This window comes from Antennarius striatus, chromosome 15, assembly GCF_040054535.1.
Source record: "Antennarius striatus isolate MH-2024 chromosome 15, ASM4005453v1, whole genome shotgun sequence".
NCBI classification, from domain to species: domain Eukaryota; kingdom Metazoa; phylum Chordata; class Actinopteri; order Lophiiformes; family Antennariidae; genus Antennarius; species Antennarius striatus.
The window spans coordinates 2922737-2945413 of NC_090790.1; the positions used below are offsets into that span (position 1 = coordinate 2922737).

The window sequence follows — 22677 nt, forward strand, 5'->3', positions numbered from 1 at the left end:
AAAACTTGAAAAAAATGAAATTAAGATAAAATAAATAATATTATTTATAGTAATAATAAATGATATATATTATTTAATGTATTATCTAATTATCTTAAGATAATAAATTAACAAATGTGTAACAAATAAATTAACAAATGTGTTTTATATTAAGTGTTATATATTAAATTCTGTTTTATTATTATAATCCATTATTATTATTATTATTATTATTATTATTATTATTATTATTATTATTATTATTATCATTATTATTATTATTAATAATAATAATAATAATAATAATAATAATAATAATAATAATTTCCCTTCACTTTGATATACAATGCCTCCATGAATCTGAGTGGATGGAACCATACATTATTTCCAAGTGTATTCACTGGTGTTAGCCTCTTAAGGCAGGTTTTGATAGCATTCTATCAGGTGCTAACAGAAGGATAGCGATGATGCACATCCACAAAAAACAAAGCCAGGCGGATGCAGCGGTGATGAAACGATGAGTTATCAGACAAATGGCCACCGCAGTATGTCTTATGTCAGGCAGGATCTCTCCTATCTCTCAGGCGGATGTCTCACCAGGTATGTATTTCAGTTTTGGGTGTGATCACTTGTGCAGCTGCTGTCGCTACAGAAGCTTTTATCAACTGGAATTGCATGAAAGACACAATGTCGGACTTCAGACTTTAAACACAAACACATTCTGTAGGACAGGTGTAGAGGCACTATGGCATTATGGGAAGGCATGGTGATGAGAGAGAGCGTGAGAATATTTGCTCTGGCGTGTGTTTTGGTCTGAACAGCTTCCTGCTGTCATGTGATGGGAAACTGCAAGAGCTCCTCGGCTCTCAGGTGTGTTTTCACGACAGAACTCAATGCATTTTGCTAGCATGCTAACATGCACTGCTATGCTGCTCTTTTCTTTTTAGCTTTGAACAAATAAGATTTTTGAACAGCAAACCTCGGTTTGCATGTTGTGACTGTGCAAATTGCGTACCTGAGACATATTTTGATAATAAAGTCTGGCTAGTGGTTGCCATGAACATTCACACCCACAAACAACAGACAGTACTACGTTCTACATCCTATTCATACTGCTGATATTCAGAAAATAAAAATCATCCTCTGCAATTTAAACGCATCAATTCTAAATTTCCCACTAATTCCTGCAAAGACTAAATACTTTTCAGAGCTTTTTTGTGTTTACTTTTCCCACCACCAAATGGAATTCTGAAGCAATTCAAATTGTGTGTATTTTACTGAAATTTTTTTTTATTTTTTATTTTTTTTAATTTCAACAGACTTCACTGTTCACACATTACAGTGTCTTGGAAACAATCTTCATCTAAATGACTCTGCAAAAACACTGTAGTATGCATGTCAGGGTGGTAGTTGGTAGTTCATGTTATAACTTTTCAAAATCAACACCTGAAAATAAGATTATAGTGGTGATTTGCAAATCTACACTGGAGGAGCATTAATAATAATTTTTAAAAAGTAAAGTAAACCCATCTGGGCAGTATGAGACAGTGTTTGTTCTTTTTCTGTCTGCTGGAACTGTGTAGGCATCGTTGTGAGAAAATTTACGTTCTGCTTGCTGAGCTTTCAGAAGAATACAAAAGTTTGTGATATCAGTCCAAAAGCAGCAATATTTAACCAATTAATGGTGAAATCATTGTTATGTCTCCTCTATCAGAACTCCTTCTGCAGCTGCAGGGACAATAAAACTTTACTGCTACACAAAACCAAAGCCTGAATTGGTGTGTGAGAGACAATTCAATGTTTGGCTGTGCAGTGTGTGAGAGGTTAACTTAGGCATGTATTTGTCAGGGTTAGGGTCAGTTAGGGTTTTATAGTTGTGTTTGCATGTCTGTGTGTCGGTGTCCTCCGCCAGACAAAAGGTGCGACACTAAACACACCTGTCAGACATCGCCTCTCTCACCACACAGGTCTGTCCGTCCTCATCACTGTGTCCTCCTTATCTGCTGCACGCTCTCTGATTGGTGGGTTCAGATGATCCCTCATTGGCTGAGAGCAGGCTAGTAAAGATCCAGACTGAGCCACAGACGCTCAGAGGGAGAACTATTGTCCTAAGAACTGACCCAGAGCAGCCAGAATGTTTTCTGAGGAGCTTCCCGTCAGAGCTGTAAGTCTGTACGAGTGTGTGTTTGTATGTTTGGACTGGAGTCAAATATTTTATTATAGAAATGGCGTAATTATATTAAAAAAAGGCACTAAGGAATGTTGTTGGTTACTGATGGCAATTAATATCCAATATTTTTTTTTATTGGCCAACATCATCTACTCTCTTTATCAATGAATGAATTTCATATGTTACAAAGGCCTGACCGGGGTGTCCTATGTTTGAGGCTCTTCTCCAGCTTTCCCCCATTCCACCCCCCCCCACACACACACACACACAAACACTTTAGTTCATGATTTATTGTGCGTCGTTGATGTTTCGATTATTTTCCACCAACCACGATGCCCATTATTCAGCAGCTGAGGAGTGAACGTGAATCATCTCAGTTCCTTCTGGTAAAAAGCACAAAAAATCAGGCTCTATTTCTACTAGTTCCGCTACACAACCTTGACCAATAAGATTGCGAATCAACTAATTATCTCCTGCTGTCCGTGTTGCTAGGCGACATGAGAAACACTTCATGAAACAAAGGGTGAGGACAGGAAGAGCAGGTGACGTCTCTACACGTGCTTCGTGGCCTGCGACGGCTTTTTTGAAGACGGCGTCCTTTGAAGGTTCCTCAATGAATTCAGATGGAATCTAATTGTTCAAATGAAGGTTCTTAATTCTTTTGGTGAAGACTTATTGGGTTTACATTTTAAATTTGGACAGCAAAGCCAGGCTGACTATGTCTTGATTATGGCCAAGTGCTGAAGGCGTGTGACGGCCAGCGGTTCAGTTGAGTTTGAATGTGAGAGTCGACCTGAAGGTGGTGAATGAAGGAGAAAACACTCTTTTAGAGACTGGATGGAAGGTGTGTGTTTTTCTTCATGCTTTATTTTAATTGACACCTGACACTTGTTGACACGTTGTTGTTCTCTGGTGAGGTATGATTAACATCTCCCACGTGTGTGTGTCGAAATGTGACTGTCCAACACATGTTTGTTGGACAGTCTAATTTAATTTCTCCAAAGGTGTTTCATAATTTAGAAAAACGTCATATTATAGTTGATAGGTGAGCTACCTTGTGTGAGTGAGTTAGTGAGTGAGTGTGTACGTGTGTGTGTGTTAATGACCATATTGCCCTTTGCGTTGCACCTTGCAGCTGTTTTTTTCTGGTGTTTTGTTCTCTAATCCAGCAGCAGTCTGCTTCAGAGGTCTTATGTTACACACCTACAGTTTTTTTTTGTTTTCCTGGAGGTACAAAAAGAAAACTCCACACAGGAGCCACCTGCTAGCAAAAAGCTACGCATTAGTGTCATAACGGTGGTGTTATGTGTCAGAGAAGAAAACCGTCTCTCAGTCTGGGGTGTCATGTAAATACTTTGATGTTAATTACAGAACAAAACTGGCGATTCAGTCGTTCTTGTCTCGATAGCAGTAAGTACTTGGGAATGTTCTGGAGGACTTATTGCAAGGTTCTGAAAATCTAAAGTGTTTAAGGAAAGAATGGAAGATGATCCTGACATCTGATCAGATGTTACAGAGATTGATCACACAGGATCAAAGAAATGGATCCCAAGCGCCAAGATGACATGTTCACTGTTTGTTAAATGCTTTAATGATGTCATATATTGGACTTTTATCCTGCTCTGACCGGAGGACTGAAGTCGTCCTCACTGTGGGGAATCACTTTTTCAATGATTACCCATAGACATGAATATTATTATATTGTATTGTTATATTCTTTTTTGGATCAGTTATTGTCAAAGTTCAACTTTGGACAACCAATAAAATGATGCTTCGATTAAGTGCATGAAATAGTTTTCTTCTATTGTGCAAGGGGGATATTAAATGTTGGGATCAGCGGTCGTCCCAAATTGAGTCAATATATATCTGAATTTCGGAAAATCCTCCATACAGTAGTACCATGAGATACAAGTTTAATTTGTTCCTTAACTGAACTCATAAGTCAATCTGCTTGTATCTCAAATGAATTTATATAGACCTGCATACATAACCTGTGCATAATGAATTAAAAATAAGTTACATAAACAATGATTAAGTATGAAAAGAAATGCAAAAGTCTGGAGGACACACGAGCTATGTCTTTAAGAAGGAACAGGAAAGAGCAAGATGTGGTTTCAGTTAATGTTGTATCCATCAGCCAACACATGGGAAAGAACGAGATCTGGTCTCAACTGATGTTGTATCCATCCACCAACATGCGGTAAAGAACGAGATCCGGTCTCAGCTGATGTTGTATCCACCCGCCAACACGTAAAGAATGAGATCTGGTCTCAACTGATGTTGTATCCATCCGCCAACACATGGGAAAGAACGAGATGTGGTCTCAACTGATGTTGTATCCACCCGCAAACACATGGGAAAGAACAAGATCCGTTCTCAACTGATGTTGTATCCATCCACCAACACGCGGTAAAGAACGAGATCCAGTCTCACTGATATTGTATCCATCCACCAACTCGTGGGAAAGAGTTAGATCCGGTCTCAGCTGATGTTGTATCCACCCGCCAAGACGTAAAGAATGAGATCTGGTCTCAACTGATGTTGTATCCATCCGCCAACACATGGGAAAGAATGAGATGTGGCCTCACTGATGATGTATCCACCCGCCAACACGTAAAGAATGAGATGTGGTCTCAACTGATGTTGTATCTATCCGCAAACACAAGGGAAAGAACGAGATCCAGTCTCACTGATATTGTATCTATCTGCCAACACGTGGTAAAGAACGAGATCCGGTCTCACTGATATTATATCCATCCGCCAACATGCGGGAAAGAACGAGATGCGGTCTCACTGACGTTGTATCCACCCGCCAACACGTAAAGAACGAGATATGGTCTCAACTGATGTTGAATCCATCCGCAAACACAAGGGAAAGAACGAGATGTGGTCTCACTGATGTTGTATCCATCTGCAAACACATGGGAAAGAACGAGATCCGGTCTCAATTGATGTTGTATCAATCCACCAACACGCGGTAAAGAACGAGATGCGGTCTCAGCTGATGCTGTGTCCATCCGTCAACACGTGGTAAAGAACGAGATTCGCCTCAGGTGATGTTCTATCCACCCGCCAACACGTAAAGAACAAGATACTTCATTACAAACCATAATTGTAGCAGTGCTGTCAAATCTAAAGTCTGTGATCAACACTATCAATATTTGAATTATAAGGTGTTCCAGCCAATAGCTGTTGATATTTCACTGTGGACCAGTCTGGTTGATGGACAATTCTTGATTAGTGTGTGATGAATTGTTTTCTGATTGTAAGATCCTGTTGCTCACACATGGTTTGAAACTGTAACTTGGCGCCAACAAGGAGCTTTGTGCGGGACTTTCTACTCAGTAGTGTCTGTTGGTTTCATGTTCTTCAATTTTCAATGTGCGTTTTTCAGACAGAAACCTCAAGTGAAACCAAATGCAGCATCTGCTCCTGCGTAAACGAACATGAATAAAGCATCTGTGGTTGATCAGCGGTGGAGCCCGTCTAGTTTCGTTTTGGCTCCAAGCGCTGACTGACAGCAAAGTCTGTGTTTTTAAAGCGAGGGTTGTCCCATCATTAAATGATACCACCTTACTGTCGATTGTTTTTCAGGGTGGGTGGGGGGGGGGGGTTGTCTCATCGGAGTCTACAGGTAGTGCTTTGAATGGCGGGGTTTAAGCCATCTCCATTCCTTCACAGGCCTTGCTGTTTGCATGTGCTTTGTTTCCTTTTGTTTGTGTGACTCAGATTCAGAATGCACCCCCCCCCCCATTCAGGGTTTGGTTTAAGTGAGCATTGCACTTTCTGTGCTTGTATGGCGAGACAATGAGAGAAAGCAGGCTACATTTAAAAATGCTGTTCCTGTTTGAAATGAAACACAGAAACACACCCCTCTTCTTTTCAATGGGTGCTATGGGTTTACTGGTACAAGCTGGTTAGACCTGCAGGCCAAGCTGACTCATGGGAGTTATCTCTGCTCTTCACCGAGTCATCGTTTGTTTTGAAAACTTGCTTCATCAGAACAATTTAAGTCTCAGAAAAACATGAAATCTGTTAGCTCTACATTTTAACCACTACACACATTTCCTATATGCAGTGGCTGTTGTGTTGTTAGGATCTGTTATTTCTTCCATTACTGGGGATTTTCTCAATGACACTGTTGTCCATGACATCTGACCTTTGACCTCTTCAGAGTTCTGATGTTATTAACCGAAAATTATGATTCACAAAAGATTTTTTTAAAAAAATCCTGCAAGACGGATAATTGTTTTGTTTTTTTTTGTTAATTTTGTCTGGTTTTTTTTAAGTTTGATAAATGTTAAAAGGTTAGATATTTCTTTAATTCAGAAAAAGCACAGTACTACTGAAAATCTTCTTTACGTGAATGTCTTCTGGATTTTGTATCAACGTTATTGTTTTGTAATATGACTTTTATGAATAAACGTGATGTTAAAGTTAAATATAAATGAAAAAAATCAAATTCTCTGTCTAGTTAATGTCTATCTTCAAACCTATATTCAGTTAACGTTGTTGTGGGATTATTCTTGACAAAAGAAAACATGACATTATACTGTTCATGTTGACAGTATAATACGAAAGTGCTGCAGTTGCAAAAGAAGGAGATTCTAAATATGTTTCCTGTCCATTCTTTTGTGTTGCTACCACTCCCAACCTGTTTGGTGTGGTTCTACCTTCCGTAAGGATTAACCACTAGACTGAGTCTCAGGCAGGTCTTAGTGTCTCCTATCAGGCCGTATAACGCCGTGACCTCAGGTCACAGCTCTGCGAGTTTGTGTAAGAGGTTAATGACAACCTAAAGCAGACAAACCTGAAAAGGCAGGGATTTACCTTTGCAGACCAACTGAACCAAACTACATGTGAACTACATGCACCTTTCATTAGTCAAAAATCAAAGACGGGCCTTAAAAATGTGATGTATATCTGATGCTTCTGCGCTTTATTAAATATAAGATAGCATTAGAGTTCACGTTTGTGTTTTATGTTGTTGTTGAGATTAGAAGAAGCTTGTCACTCTGATAACACAGTACTGGAGACAGTGCTGGTTGGTCATTCTTTCAATGACAGTTCAGGTCAAAGAGTTCTTCTGATTGGTCAGCTGACTCATCATGTGATTGCAACTGAAGGCTAAAAACAAGAAAATCTTTCTTTTCCCAAAAAGAATAAATGATTATAAGTTAAAAAAAACAACCCAATTCATTAATTATTAATTAATAGAATAACATTAATAAACATTAAATTCACTAAGTATCAAATAAGTTTTACAGTTCCTAATGGATCCAACCATTAGGAGGAGCGTAAAGGTTAGGGTCATGGGAACAAAACAGTCCATTTCCGGTGTGGTTAAGTTCTTACCAATAAAGATAATTGTTAACAAGCAACATTTAGCATTATATTTTATTGTGTGTGTGTGTGTGTGTGTGTGTGTGTGTGTGTGTGTGTGTGTGTGTGTGTGTGTGTGTGTGTGTGTGTGTGTGTGTGTGTGTTAGTGTGTGTGTGTGTGTGTGTGTGTGTGTGTGTATGTGTGTGTTTGTGTGTGTGTGCGCGTGGGCACGTGTGTGAAGTAGAATGTGACGACACATTCTGTCCTGCTCAGGGTGTTATAGCTGCCACACATTCCTCTGACCAGCTTGACAGGTTTCACTGTAGTGTGTTACATCTCTGTATGTTTGTGTGTGTGTGTGAGTGTACGTGTGTGTGTGTGTGTGTGCTATGTTTTTTCATCATTTCTAAGTTTCCTTTAAACATTAAATTCAATGTTTACAGTTCAAGCAGCAGTAGTCCAACCATGGTTTATCTGGGTTATCTTACTTCTGTAATAAGTTAATGATGACTGCTGTGTATTCTTCACAAATGACGTCTGCTGCCCCCAGCAGATAGATATATTGACCCCCAGACACATCATCAATAGTCCATCATCCTGTTGATCATGACTCTCTGGCCTTACTCACACTTCCGCTGTTCTGTTTCCAGCGTCCTGTGGCTTCTCAAGTTGAACATCCTCACTGTTGTTGTTACTATCGTTGACCTGTCTGACCTCTGAACTCATTCATCTCACTCTGCGGGGCACTGGGATGATCAGCATTTGATAAATAATGTAAATATGAATGCCCTGGGATGTGAAACTGTTTAACTGGTTGGATGTGATTATTGCTGCCCTGTTCATTCATTCATTCAGCTGCATGGTCTTCTGTAGGTGTGTCATCTTTGAAAGTCTCCATCAAATGGAAAAGCAGTAGTGACTGAAGCTCTGAGCAAATTAAATAATATTGCCACTAGCGGGACCCCGTGGAAATTCCACGATAAAACAATAATATCAAACTTCGTTTGTTTTCGTGAGGTCCGTGACAAGTTTGACGTAGCAAAAATTGCTCCGTAAGTGAGAGACATGGACAAATGTGAAGACCGGTACTAACTAGCGGCCCCAGCTTCCAGGTTGATTCTGGAAGCGTGACAGCGTGAAGTTTTCAAGTGAGCTTAGTCAAATATGTAGGTGGGGAGATATTCCTGAGAAAGATCAGAAGCGTAATGAGAGCAGCAGAAGTGACGAGATGACCTCAATGTTGGTTTTACATTACCTTTCATGACATTAAAGACCCTAAATATTTAATTTTAATTTTTCATTTAATTTTTATTTAATTTAATTTTATGTTTAATTTATTTTAAAGTTTTACTTTGACTTTTTATGACATGAAAAACCCTACATATTTAATTTAATTTAATTTAATTTTTTTTATTTTGACCTTTTATGACATTAAAGACCCCAAATATTGGAAGCATTATCCATGAAGTTGGAAATAACTCACATGATTATCCCACATTAATGATGGAAAAGGATCCAGACCATGATTCATATCATCAAAACAATTCTTTGTTTGGCTGTACCTCTCCAAAAATTCAGTTATCATTTATGGTTGTGAATCACCCTGCTAACAGACAGACAAACAAACAAACAATGCTGACAAGAACGTCATCTCCTTGGTAAACACATATGGATTTTAGCACTTTCATTTATCGTTTTAATTTTGTTTGTCTCCTCAGGGAGTTTGATCCAGGATACATCGAAGAATCTGGTACTTACCTTCCTGTTCTTCCTCCTCCTCCTTCTTCTCTTTCTTGTCTTTCACCACCACCCCCCCAACAGCAACAGCAAACACCACCATCATCGCACCACAGCAGAACATGTTCATTAGGAGCAGTCCCACTACGCGTCAAGAACAGGTAGAGAGCTAACACACTCCTTTCATTGACTATTCACTAAAATGCATCCCTCAAATAGCTGTTATCCAATTACTTTTTGCAACCGAAACAAGCCTTGGTAGCCTTGTCATGCTTTATCACCAAAACAATGTCGTAGGGCTGTTGGAATAGTCCTGGATACTGTTTTCTTGTATTGTCATTTGCTTAAACCACATGTATCAAAGTCAAAGCCCGCGGACCAAAAAGTGGCCCGCCACATCTTTTTATGTGGCCCACGAGAGCCTAGAAGGTCAGAGTGTCTAAAAATAAATAGGTCAAAAGTGTAGTTTGACAAAAAAACTACATTTCCCACAATGAAGTAAGTAAGACCATTTCTACACTGACGGAAATGTTTTGACTTATGTTTGATGTTATTTTTCTTTATTTTCTTGGATAGTTTGATCCTTGATTGATGGACTTATGTGGGTTTCATAACCTGACAAATTTAAAAAAGATTTACGTTATAACAGAGAAACAAACACATTTATTCTGTGCAACTGTAATGTTTGTAACTCGAATAATAAATTCAGTTATTTAACATTAAGGAGTAATTAAATTTATTTTACATTTATTTAACATTACATTAAGTTACATTTAATTACATTTATAAGTTACATCTGGCCTTTTGAGGACATCCATTGTGCTGATGTGGCCTTCGCTGAAAACGACTAGACTCTCCTGGTTTAAACCATACTTGTATAGGATACGTCTTCCAACTATAAAATTACCAACCCACAATCTTTGTTTTGGGTGATGAATAGTCTGTTGAATGTTGATCATGCAGGAAAGTCAGAGATACCTTCTTCTAATAGTGGATGGGTTGCAGATGTGTGAAATAATGGCTGATTACTGGGAAAATTACATCTCCTGTAGAGATTTTTCTGCAATAGGCATGAAAAGTATGTCTGCCCATTAGAAGAGATACTATGCATGGATTATTTAATCAGTTTTGTTTTCCTTGTGTGAATTTGTAGACATGTCACATCCACAGTTCTTCATCTTATTCTGTCATCCCTATCTTCCTGTCACATCAATAACGTGCAAGTCCCCTATTGCCAAAGCCTTAAACCCCTTCTCATCTTGCATGGCAGAGGACACCACAGTAAATATCCCACAGTAAAATTGTGACATCTTCTCATCGGCCACCTCCAGGTCCAACATCTGTCTTTCTCTGCGCTGTTACCTTCAAACCTTTATCTCCAAACCCAGAGTTCATTTTACCTCAAAAAAGTAGTGCATCCCTGGGATGCGCTTCAAGAAAAACTGAGGCATCCTAACATGACATTTATGCATCCCAATTGTAAGTGTTTAAAGCGTGTGTCCCTGGGACATACATTGATGATTGTGCGTCCCTTTCAAAATATGTGTGTCAAAGGAGGCAAACAAGAGCACAAGGAGGCAAAACGACAACACAAGGAGGCAAACGACAACACAAGGAGGCAAACGACAACACAAGGAGGCAAATGAGAACACAAGGAGGCAAATGACAACACAAGGGGGCAAACGAGAACACAAGGAGGCAAATGACAACACAAGGAGGCAAACGACAACACAAGGGGGCAAACGAGAACACAAGGGGGCAAACGAGAACACAAGGAGGCAAACGAGAACACAAGGAGGCAAATGAGAACACTGCAAACCATCCAATATATAACATGAAATCTTTTTTATAAACTTTGGCTTTCACTCTTGTATGATCCATCAGCCAGTCCATCACCATGATCAACCAGAAAGTGCTCAGAGATGATCCCCAGTCAGAAACTGATCTCACCTCCATCTTGAACTTGTTTGCCATTCTTGTTGCTCAACCCCATCACACTGTCTTCGTACATATCTTGCACCACCTTCACATACTTTTTTTGACTTTTCTGACTTCCTCATACAATAATACAAGTCATCTGTCAGCACCATGAGATAAGTGTTTTATAAATTGACAAATAGACCTTCTCCATCTGCTTTCTCAGAGCAAACATCACATATGTGTTGCGCCATCCTGGCATGAAACCCTATTGTTTGTCATATTTTCATCTCTCCTCTTAGCTTTGATTCCCTGTCTCATTCTCTCAACTTTATGTCTCCACAGACATTGCAACTCCACACAGCCTCCTTATTCTTAAAAATCAATACCAGTATTTCTCCATTCCTCACTCAACATCTTTCCAGGTTATTAAAGAAATTCTATTTAAAAATTTCATTGACATGTCCGTCCCTCCACTGGTTTCTTACGTGAACCAATTGTCTTAGCACTCTTCCTCATAGCTGTCATCACTTTATGCTCACTAGTCTACTGCACTTCCTGATTCAGTCTCTCCACTTTTCCAGCCTCTCATTTTCTTTGTTCATGACCTCTTCAACGCACTCCTGTCACTTTCTCTGGGCATTCCTCTAACATGTCAGCACATTTCCATCTTAATCCTTTGTCACCAAAACTTGCTGTATATCCTTTGCAGTTTGATCCCAATCATTACAGGCCTTGATGTCCTTCCTTAGTGCAAAAATTCACTTACAGCTGACTACACGCTCTTTCCTCAGCCTTCGCCACTCCCTCTTCACCTTGCCCCTCATTTTCATTAAAAAACTACCTGCTTTCCTTATGTCTCTGGGTATTTGAACTGTTGCCTGCCATCCTCTTCTTCCTTATTATCACACTCTGTCTGCCTGTGTGTACCTTCCTACACTTTTATATGTCACCATGTGCTCTTTATCCTATTAAAACACATACTTGCCATAGCAGTTCCATTCTTTTTTCCTTTTCTTCCCATTTCTTACTTCATCATCAGTCAGATGGAAACCACCTCCAATGCTACCGTCTTTACCTCCCTTCACCAAGTATGTATAATATAATATATCTGTCTCCTCTCCATCCTTTCAGCGAGCTCCTTCTCTTTATATGTTAGACACGAGAACTTGCTTCTGAATTAAAGGTTCCATTGCTTTGAAATTTTCCCGAGAATTTTATTGTAAAGTTGCTCATATTTAATGGCAAACAGATGGATAGACATAGTAACAGTACCTAAGAGGCACACGGTTTGACAAATTAAATTAGGTAGAAGACCAATCTCATCTGAAGAGAGGTTGGAGATGTTGGTACTGGAAAATGTGTGATACATTAGTGATCATTTCAAGGGATCGGAGTAAATCCATTATTGGATGTACAAATTAGATCATTCATCAACTATTCATCTGTTCTTCTAAATTGGGTGGATGATTCTTCACTTCCATCCATTTTCAGCGCATTCGTCTCGCATGCATGGCTGCTTTTCCCAATGCCATCTGTGGAAAACTTTGCCCAGCTTTGTGAGGCTTTCACTAAACTCTCCCAGATGTGTGTTCATCCGGGCCAGATACCTACAAGCTTGACAATGTCAACTTTAATACCATTGCAAAATACAAGAAGCAAAAGATAGCTAAATAAGTGCAACAGGTTACACGCACGTAGTTTGTTGTCAAAAATGTTGGTAAGGTTGGGGAGGATATGGTCACAAATGTTCCCCTGTAGTTTGCTTAGCAGGCTGGCGAAGGTGTGCTCAGAATGTTTCTGAGCATTTTGAGAAGCCAAAGTCCATCACATGTAACACATCTGTTTGCCGACTGGCTTTGTAATGAAGATGCAGTTCCACATTCTGCCTGAGTGACCCCCATCTCATTTTAAATGACCTGACCACTCTGTCATGTTGCTTTTAAATTTTCAAACTGACCAGATTCACATGTACAGCATCAAGATGTCAAACATAGGCTTGTCCAAGGTGACGTTCTGTTCTGGCCATTCTGATTCAGATAACAGCAACAAAAAATAATGGGCATGCATAACAAGAATGCTGCTCCATTTATGGTTTGTAATGATAAATAAGATTTTGCTTGTGGTCAGATCACATGCTTGTGTATCTTTCTCTGAGAAAGTAGGAAATCTATATGTAAGTGATCTGTTTTATGTCCACAACTTAAGTTCAAAGTGTTAGCAACTCACTTTATATTTATGTTCATGTTTCTTTATCATAATGTTGACATTAATTTCAAAGTGAGTACTGAAGTTAAAAATTGTCTGTGGGCTAGAAGGATATGCCCACACACATATCCATCTATTGTGTATTGTGTAGATAGATGCGTGTTTCTCGCTATTACTGACTGTTATTGATCTATTTTTGATTGGCTGCCTATATGTCACTTTGTGCCAGAGAGTTTTGCAGTTCTAAGTCTGGACAGAATAAATTAAAAAAAATTTTTTCCATAGGTTCAGTAGACAACTTAAATGTGTTGTGGACTTTTGGGGCATCAGTAGCTCAGTCCACTACGTCTTTTGCTAGAGACCTGAGGGTGGTCGGCTCAAGACTCGACTGTGGATCAAAAATTTGGAGTGTGCACTGGTAGTTTGAGAGGTAGTTTGGGGATTATTAAAGTCTAATTCTTCTTCTTGATAATCTTGAATAGGACTTGTGTTGTTGTTGTTGTTGTTTTTTTCATAAAACTGATGAACTTAAAAGGGATTGTCGGGACGGAGGGACAGTGCCCACAGGATGGCGAGCACGCCAAGACAAAGAAAACTCTCTAGCCCTTCACCAGTGTCTTTTTCTTGGGTTTCCTGTTGATTGTATGATAACAGTTCCTGCCAGTGTATCTGACTGTCAGGCACTCTGCGGGTAAAGCAGGAAGTGATGTCAGATCAGTGGCAGGTTTACTGCTGTCAGCTGAGGAGGTCATAGCCTGTTCTGTTAGGATGTCCTGTTTGCGTTTCCTTTACGTATCTGTGTTACTGTCACACGACTTGTTTGATGGGTGTTTTGTGTATTACATACTCCGGGTTAAACTCAGATTAACAGGAACACAGAATGTATCAATGCTTAATTTTTTTCAGACAACAACTCTCTGATAAAACTACCTGCAATGTGGGGCTCTGCAATTTGAATTACAGCACTGGGCCCCTATAGAAACAATTCTTTATAATCCCTTTCTCTGTGGGGTTTCAGGCCTATTTATTACCGAATATGATGTTCAGCATGTGGATGGATGACTGGTCACAGAATGGTAAATTAAAAAATGAAAGTCTGGTTGAGTAGAACACAGTGGAAGAGTACGTGTAGATGTGAAGGATGATGTTATTGGAGAAATGTATAAATAGGTTTAAATTGCAGGCCACGTTACATCATCATACATCATACAGGTCATTAAAATTAGATGCCATAACATGGAACTCTATGGGGGGTAAAATGCTGTTATGCATCTTAAATGAATGCTTCCATTACGGTCATGTCGTCTTCAGCTGTTTCTTCGGGTCACGGGCGTTCTGTCCTGAATGGCCGTGGGTGAGAGGCGGGAAAATCAGGAAATTAAAATGAAATTGAGCTGCTAAAAATGTTGAATTAAGAAGTTATTGAGAGACACTATTAATGTATTTGGGTGCCATTGCCATACTCTGTGGTAGCATATATTCACCCAACTGATTGGCCCCGTCTCTCACCAATTACAGCGTAGCAGCAGCAAACCACAGCCAGTCAAACGACTTTGTGACTTTTTGAGTGTGATTTAGATATTTTTAAGCTGATTTTATGTACATCAATTTCATTATTACTTAAAATTGCACATGGGATACATATGATTATTATCTGGAGAACTTTGAAGCACAATTATACATATTTTTGTCATTATGATTAATCATTGGATTAGTAAATGGATGGTTTTTATCAGTAAGAATGACTGCCTGCTGCAGCTGAAAACAAGGTTGATGTAAATTGGAAAGGCTGGACCAAAACAACAACAGTTGTCTTTACAGAGACATGCGGACGTTACCTAAATAAGATGAAAAATACATGTGAATAAAAGTTTCAGTACTCTATTTTTATTTCTGCCACTCGTACAGCTTGTGTCTTAACTCATACAACAGTCTATAAATACTGACGCTGTGCTGCAGACGATTTCATCCTAATATGGAGGTCAGCACATGGAAATTGTGTGTGTGTGTTTGTGTGTGTGTGTGGGGGGGTGTAATAGATCTTACAGCCTCAGGAGGGTGCTAGTGAGACCACAAATCAGCTCCTGTTGATTTAGTCTGTTATCATTAAAGTAAAGAGTTGAGCTCTTTGCTTTAAAGCCATCCCATAAATCTTTGAAACATTTCAAACCTGTCATTTTCCTGGAGAGCTTTCTTTTCCTTTGGGAAACAGTTTGTTATATTTTAGTCAGTGAGCAACAACACGTCTGCAGGTGAACTTGTCAACAGTCATTAAAATGTACTCTGACTATCAGTCTCACAAAGTTACATAAACAGGCTGCCTGACTATTCTCCCACAATCCCTTGGGCTCTGGGTGGTTATCAGATACCACTCAGAAGAGGAGGGGGTAAAGGGGAGCACCGCTGTCTTATTGGCCCCAAAACAGGAAGTGGGCCATCAAAGTCTCCAGAGGCTGGGTGTTAATCGGGAGAGACAGACAGAAGGATTTATAAACACTAATCTCTTTGAATCCTTTCCTTTCCTTTCCTTTCCTTTCCTTTCCTTTCCTTTCCTTTCCTGTAACTCCCGTCTCTTTCCTCTTAAGATGTTTCTTTGGTTGGATCATCACATTTTTCTGAACAGACATCACACACGCACACATACACACGCACACACGCACACACGCACACACACACGCGCACACACACACACACACACACACACACACACACACACACACACACACACACACACACACACACGTCAAATATTTCATCACAAGACAATATTCTGTACATTCTATTCTTCTATTCTTCTAAATATGTTTACCTATACAACTATATCTGAATTTTACAAGATGATGTCTTTTTTTTTAAATTTACTGTAACACAGTTACAGAAGAAGCTTCTGCAGCTCTTCTTTTTTTGCATATTTTCATATATGGACAAAGCGACATTAAGTCACATAAAATAAGTCTCACAAACAAGTGCATTTTCAAAAAGGTATAAAATTTGGCTCCATTTTAGTTGTTTGCTTTTTTTTTGTAATGTTACAGCTGTGAAAGAAAGAAGTGCAAATTCCAAGGTTCACTGTTGTGAGTCCAGATGTGACTCCAGGGTGACCCGTGATGTCATCAGTTCACATTCTGGGATCCTACATTACCGACCTCCAGATATTCAGACTGCTAATTCAGTGTCCTACTGTAACACTACATTTAAACTTTGAATTTTAGGGCGCAACACATTTATTACTGATGGAGATCCGTATTCATGTCATGTTACTACACAAAATGCGTGTTGCATTAATTATTTCTGTCTCAATGCTTATGAAGCTTTAGATCATTCAGCGTCATTTGTGCTTTCTAGGTGCTTTCATGAATATTGCTGAATTTTCCTCGACCACCTTGTCTTCTATTTTTTTTATAGGGGTATCATTTGCATGTTTCTGTGCTTTGTCTGTATCTTCTGTGAAAACTAAGCACACTGATGATTTATTTGTGAGGGGAAGAACATGTCTGATAATTTTCTTGGCTGCTTACCGCTGTCTGGTTGGCTACAATACCGTCAGAATTTGAAGATGAAATTAAACGTTACACTTTTTTTCCTTAGAGGGACTTTAAAGTAGACTTAAATACACCTTCTTCACATTATTTTTACCAGCTGCTAACACAACCTGATGTTACTGTGGCTACCTTCATATACCTTCAATATAGCTAAATATGTGTAGTTATAGAACTATGTATTAGGTCCTGCTGCATAAAAAGATATACAGCAGTTCATGTGTAAGATTCTCTGTGGCCATGTTAACATGTTACAAGCTATTGGTGTCACTGGGGAGACACCAGTGACACCAATAGCTTGTAACTGCCTTAGACTGGGAACCTTTCTCAAATAATGCAGACTGACCTGTCCTACCAAACACCTACAGGTCAATCATTGACACTAACAGTGTGTTCCAATGTCCCGGTACCAGATACACACACTCAGCACAGGCCTTCAAATGTTAGACGTTAGGATTTCTAATGAACTGTAATGTTTCCTGTTAGTGGCTGTTTCCCTGCATTCTCTCAAGGTTCACACAGTTCCATAAAACAGTAAACATGCTGTGTTTCTGAGCAAAGCACAACATCTCGTCTTGGAGTAATGGTAATTATCTCCTGAGGGATTCTGGGTTTTTTTTAAACTCCACTCCAATTAGTTCTCAGTTCCTCCCTGTCCTAAACTGTCCAAAGTTGCAAGTGGACCTGTTCACCTCGACAACAACCCAGAATCCATTTAGTTTCCTTATTCTCACTTAGACCTAGGTGTACAAAACTGTGGTGAGACCAGCGATGTTGTTTGGTCTAGAGACAGTGTCAGTGAGGAAAAGACAGGAGACAGAGCTGGAGGTAGCAGAGATGAAGATGCTGAGGTTCTCTCTGGGAGTGACCAGGATGGATAGGATCAGGAATGAGTACATCAGAGGGACAGCACATGTTAGAGGTTCTGGAGATAAAGTCAGAGAGGCCAGACTGAGATGGTTTGGACATGTCCAGAGGAGAGATAGTGAATATATTGGTAGAAGGATGCTGAGTTTTGAACTGCCAGGCAGGAGGCCTAGAGGAAGACCAAAGAGGAGGTTTATGGATGTAGTGAAAGAGGACATGAAGGTAGTTGGTCTGAGAGAAGAGGATGCAGAAGACAGGCTTAGATGGAGGACACTGATTTGCTGTGGAGACCCCTGAAGGGAAAAGCTGAAAGGAGAAGAGAAGAAGATTCTCCCTTAGACCTGCCATCACTCAAGTTCATGGCCTCTCCATCAGGAGACCATCAGATGTTGGTCAGATAAACGTTTGATGATGCAAAGTCTTCAGTAAGTTTAATCAAACCAGCGCAGAAGAAGAGAGAGCAACATCACACAGCCAGAACTACCCAGAACTACTCATGGAGCTTGTTTTTGTGTAGTACGTTTTGGAAATGTTGCATCACTTTGCACAGATCTTGTGTGTTTTCAATTAAATTTAAATCAATTCAATTCAATTCAAAAAACATTATTGTCCCCAAGGGGCAATTGAAGGCACATAGAACGGAAATACACAAAAAAACAACACTAACACTAAAATACACTGTGAACAGATATGTACAATATAAACATGTTTGTGCAATGTGGTAATAAATATGTATATAGATATCCTGAGGGAACTCATCGTAGTGTAGCAGCATGTACGTACGTGTGTTTCAGCTCCTTCTCTGGAGCGAAGCCTTGTTCCCTCATCCTTCATGTTCACCCTTTGCGTTTACCATACACAAAATGTCTCTTCACCACAAGTATTTTTGTGCAGAAATAGAATAATGTAAGTATATTAAACCTCACACAGAGACTCCTGGGGCGCTGCAGAAGGTGCCAACCGTCCTGTGGTTGTTTTTCTGGCCGTCCTTCAGTGAGACACCTGGTGTTATTTAAATCTGTTTAAATACTTGAATCTGTTTCTACTGTTTCTACTGTTGTCTTCAATCTGATAAATGCAGTGTTCAAAACTGTAACTGTGGCTGTTTTTAAAGGTTCCTCACGCACACATACTTTTGTCAAAATAGACACGCCTCAAACAAGCTGTCAACAGTTTCACAAATATGTCTTTGTACAAATTAATACACGTACATACATAAATACCTCCCTCTCTCTCTCTCTCTTTTGCTCTCTTCCCTCAGATTTTTGATTTCCGGTCAGATCAGAGAGATTTGGGACTAAAGGAATAGTTTCCCACGGCAACAGATAACATCAGAGAGGCACACCCTCCACACAACACAACACAACACAACACAACACAACACAACACACATACCACATACACACACACACACACACACACACACACACACACACACACACACACACACACACACACACACACACACACACACACACACACACACACACACACACACACACACACACACACACACACACACACACACACACACACACACACAGATCTGAAGGTTAAGCTGTGATCATGGTTAATACATGTGTGAGTGTGGAGTCCCAGATTAAAAGGGATGACGTGCAGAATCATAACCAGGTTAACAACGAAATTTTAGGAACTTTTAAGAAACAAACATTTGAGTGCAGGTAAAATAAAATGATGAAAGGGTGTCTTCTAATCTGGGCGGTTTAACTTTTTCTATTAGTTTTGATTAAAGAAAAAAAAATTCATGGAATGCTGTTTTAGTATCTCTGCAACTGAAGTCTTGGCAGGGCGATGCCTTTCAGAAAAAAAAGAAAAAAGAACTGATATCCACTATTACACAAGTGTCTGGTTTGAAGAAGTCCAGGTTTACTCCCATCATGGTAATGAGATTTGTTTACTCTACAACCTGAAAACTACGACTTGCCCTCAAGGACACATTTAACATCATTTAAACCATCATGTTAACATTTTGCTGACGGTTCTTTAGTTTAGTTTAGTTTATTTGAAGGGGATAATGCAATTTCATAAAACACATGATTATGCATGGTTATAAAAGCCAGAATTAGCCAGAAGGCTAGTTTTTATTGGTAGTCCCCCCTTTTCAGTCTTAAGATAATTATACAAGAACTTACTCAGAGTTATTAATTTCTTTTAATTAACCTTAACAGTAGCAAATAATCTTGACATCTCTGTAACTTCTCTACATTCTGTTACTGGTTGTTTAGATTTTGTTTTAACTAGTACTAAATCAAGTAATGTTTTTTTTCAGAGAAGCAAAATGAGCTCACATTTTTTCAGATTTGTTTGTTTGGAAGTTATTTGACTTTTAATTACAGTAAACTGAATTTTGTAACCACTCCAAGAAGAAACATTACTGAGACTTACACAGTGCTGTACCGAGGATGAGCGTGTCGTCCTGGTTTTAGTTTTTCCAGGTTACTTGTTGAGTTTAACATGGAGCCATGGTAATTCTCTAAGGCAGTGGTCCCCAACCCCTGGACCCCAGACCAGTACTGATCCGTGGGGTAACTGGTACCAGGCCACACAGAGAGAATACAGAACTTACATTATTTACATGATTTTTGTTTCATTTATTGTCTGATTCTGAACAATGCTTTGTTTGACGCTTATCCAGATGCTTGCCTCGGTCACATGACTCCCATCTTAAAAGGGCCGCTCTTGGCGGCGAACACAGAATACATTACTGTGAAATTGAAACTTCCAAACTAGCAAAAAAAACTGGTGGGAAATAGGAGTTATTGTGATTCTTATCTTTGTTGAGACATCTGCTCTGATTTCTGGGCTCCAGTGCTGGACTCTAACTGTCAATAATAATCAGGTCATTGTTTACTGTAACACCACATGGTTCATCATGAGACGTCTCCCTCCCTGCCACTTCAATATCCTCGTCTGGTTTGCCGAGGTCAACAATCCATTGTTTCAACAACTCTGTTCTTGTTTGTCTGAACTCCCTCTTCCTCCTCACCCATCTGCCCACCTTCATCCACTCACCTTTACCCAAATTGTTGCTTCCTCTGTCCCTCTGACCCCCTCATCAACTCAGTAGTTTTTAAAAAATGTTATTACTTTTGGAGAGCAAAGGCGATATCTGGGAATTCTGCGTCATCTACCTGCTTTTTAAAATTTTTTAAACTTTTCCTTTATTTCTGTCACTATTTCTCCCCATTCTACACTCTCTATCTGTTGGTACTTTTCTCAAAGCCTTGTAACAAGTCTTATCTCCTCCCCTCCCGCTTCATGCTAATTTTCTTTTACCCTGCCTCTTCTCCTCCCTTCTCCCTCCTCAGACTCGTTTTCGTGTCTCTCATTCACACACACCAAATAGTACAGCTTCCACCCAAGCCAAACCAGACTAAAGATGTTTACTTTATGCTTTTATCTAGGTCTAATGATGTTTAATTGCATCACATTGACTTAATGAGCTCAGGGGGGCCGGGCACCAACACAGACTGGACCTGGACCAGAGAGACAGATCAGAGAGCAGAGTGGCGGAGATGGGATCGGTTGTGGCAAGTCTTGTCTATCGAGTTTCGTTGGAAAAGAAGACAAAATGATTTTAGAAAAGGCTTGAATAAGGAAGTTGCTTTTCAACCTTTTTAAAGGAAATTTAACAGAGAATGGACACCAGTGAAAGAGATATAAACAATGGTGTTAATTCGTACAAGTTTTGAGTCAAAGCAGAGTAGACACAGGTAGAATAGGAGAGGAATGGTGAGGTCAAAGGTTAGAAATTAGAGAATGAGGTCAAAGATTTGAAACTAGAGAAAGAGGACAGTCTAAGATGTGCAAAATTAGACCATTGAATGTCCAGGAATGCTGAAGAGCTGCTTTTGGACGTGACCTTAAGGGATATTAAGGAAACAACCTTTTGAAATCAGAGAAAACACTTTTTTGAAGGAACCTCAATCCATCAGCTCAAAAGAACAACGAGAAGATTCAAGGTTGTGGAAATGGAATTGCCTGGCAATTTCTAAGGGCAGAAAAGCTAAAAAATAGGAAGTTAAAAAGAAAGCGCTTCTGTAGGAAGGAGAATAACAGAAGACGTATATAACAGCTATGGAGCTACTGGAAGCTTTCTACCGAAGGAAGCTCAGAAAGAAGCAGAAGAAGGCAGAGATGGGCCGGTCGGACGGGGCGCTGTGTCGGTCTCCGTCGGAGGCCAGCGTCAACAGCTTGGCAACCGGCATCATCTCCAAAGTCCTCAGGTTAACCTCCAGGTAATTCAGGTCATGTGTCATCTATTCATTCAGATAATTCAGAGCCATGTAAATAACTGTTTATCATTTTTTTGGAAAGAGGAATTTTGCTCTCATTTAGAGGTATAGATAATAACCAACAAATAACACTGAAACATGAATATTTCAACAAACCTAAAACATTTTAGTGTATCCTCTTTTTTAAAGTTAAAGTACTTGTTGAAGTAAAGGTCAATCGCTGCCTCTGGTTTTTGTTTTCTTCAAATAATAACTCACGTTGGCAAAGTTGAAGGCAAGAGAAGAATTTGACACGCATGATTTTTAAGTAGTTGTGGTTGATAAATGCAATGTAAACCCTGCGTCAAAGCATATTATGCAGAGAGTCTCCCTGTTTGTAGAGAGTTTGACCCAGCAATTAATAATTATGATGCTTTTAATATTTTCTATACACACACAACATCTTCAGAACTCATTTAAACAAATGGTAAATGGGGTCAGATCAGGAACTCTTGACAGACGTGTATAATTGCTGAGCGTTTTTTGCGGAGGTATGTGTTTGTCACCCGGAGGCGGTTCTCTGATCCCTGAAAGCCTCACATAACATTCATTAAATGACTCACAGCTACAGGTGCATATTTAGAACCACGAAAGAAGACGAGTCTGAAGGAAGCACAGCTTCAAAAAATATCTGATGAGTCT

General features: G+C 39.5%; 1 protein-coding gene across 6 annotated transcripts in view; it reads left to right on the forward strand.

Annotated features, from left to right (window-relative positions):
- Positions 1-22677, forward strand: part of shroom3 (shroom family member 3) — a 62608-nt gene that overhangs the window by 7504 nt on the left and 32427 nt on the right. For 2 of the 6 annotated variants that reach the window (XM_068334094.1, XM_068334095.1), the window contains exon 3: positions 9191-9370. The exons of 1 other annotated variant lie outside the window; for it this stretch is intronic. In XM_068334094.1, the coding sequence (XP_068190195.1) occupies positions 9191-9370 (180 nt within the window). Of the gene's footprint in view, positions 1-9190; positions 9371-21099; positions 22000-22677 lie in introns of those variants that run through there. 3 more of the 6 variants (XM_068334098.1, XM_068334099.1, XM_068334097.1) reach the window with 3 other exon arrangements.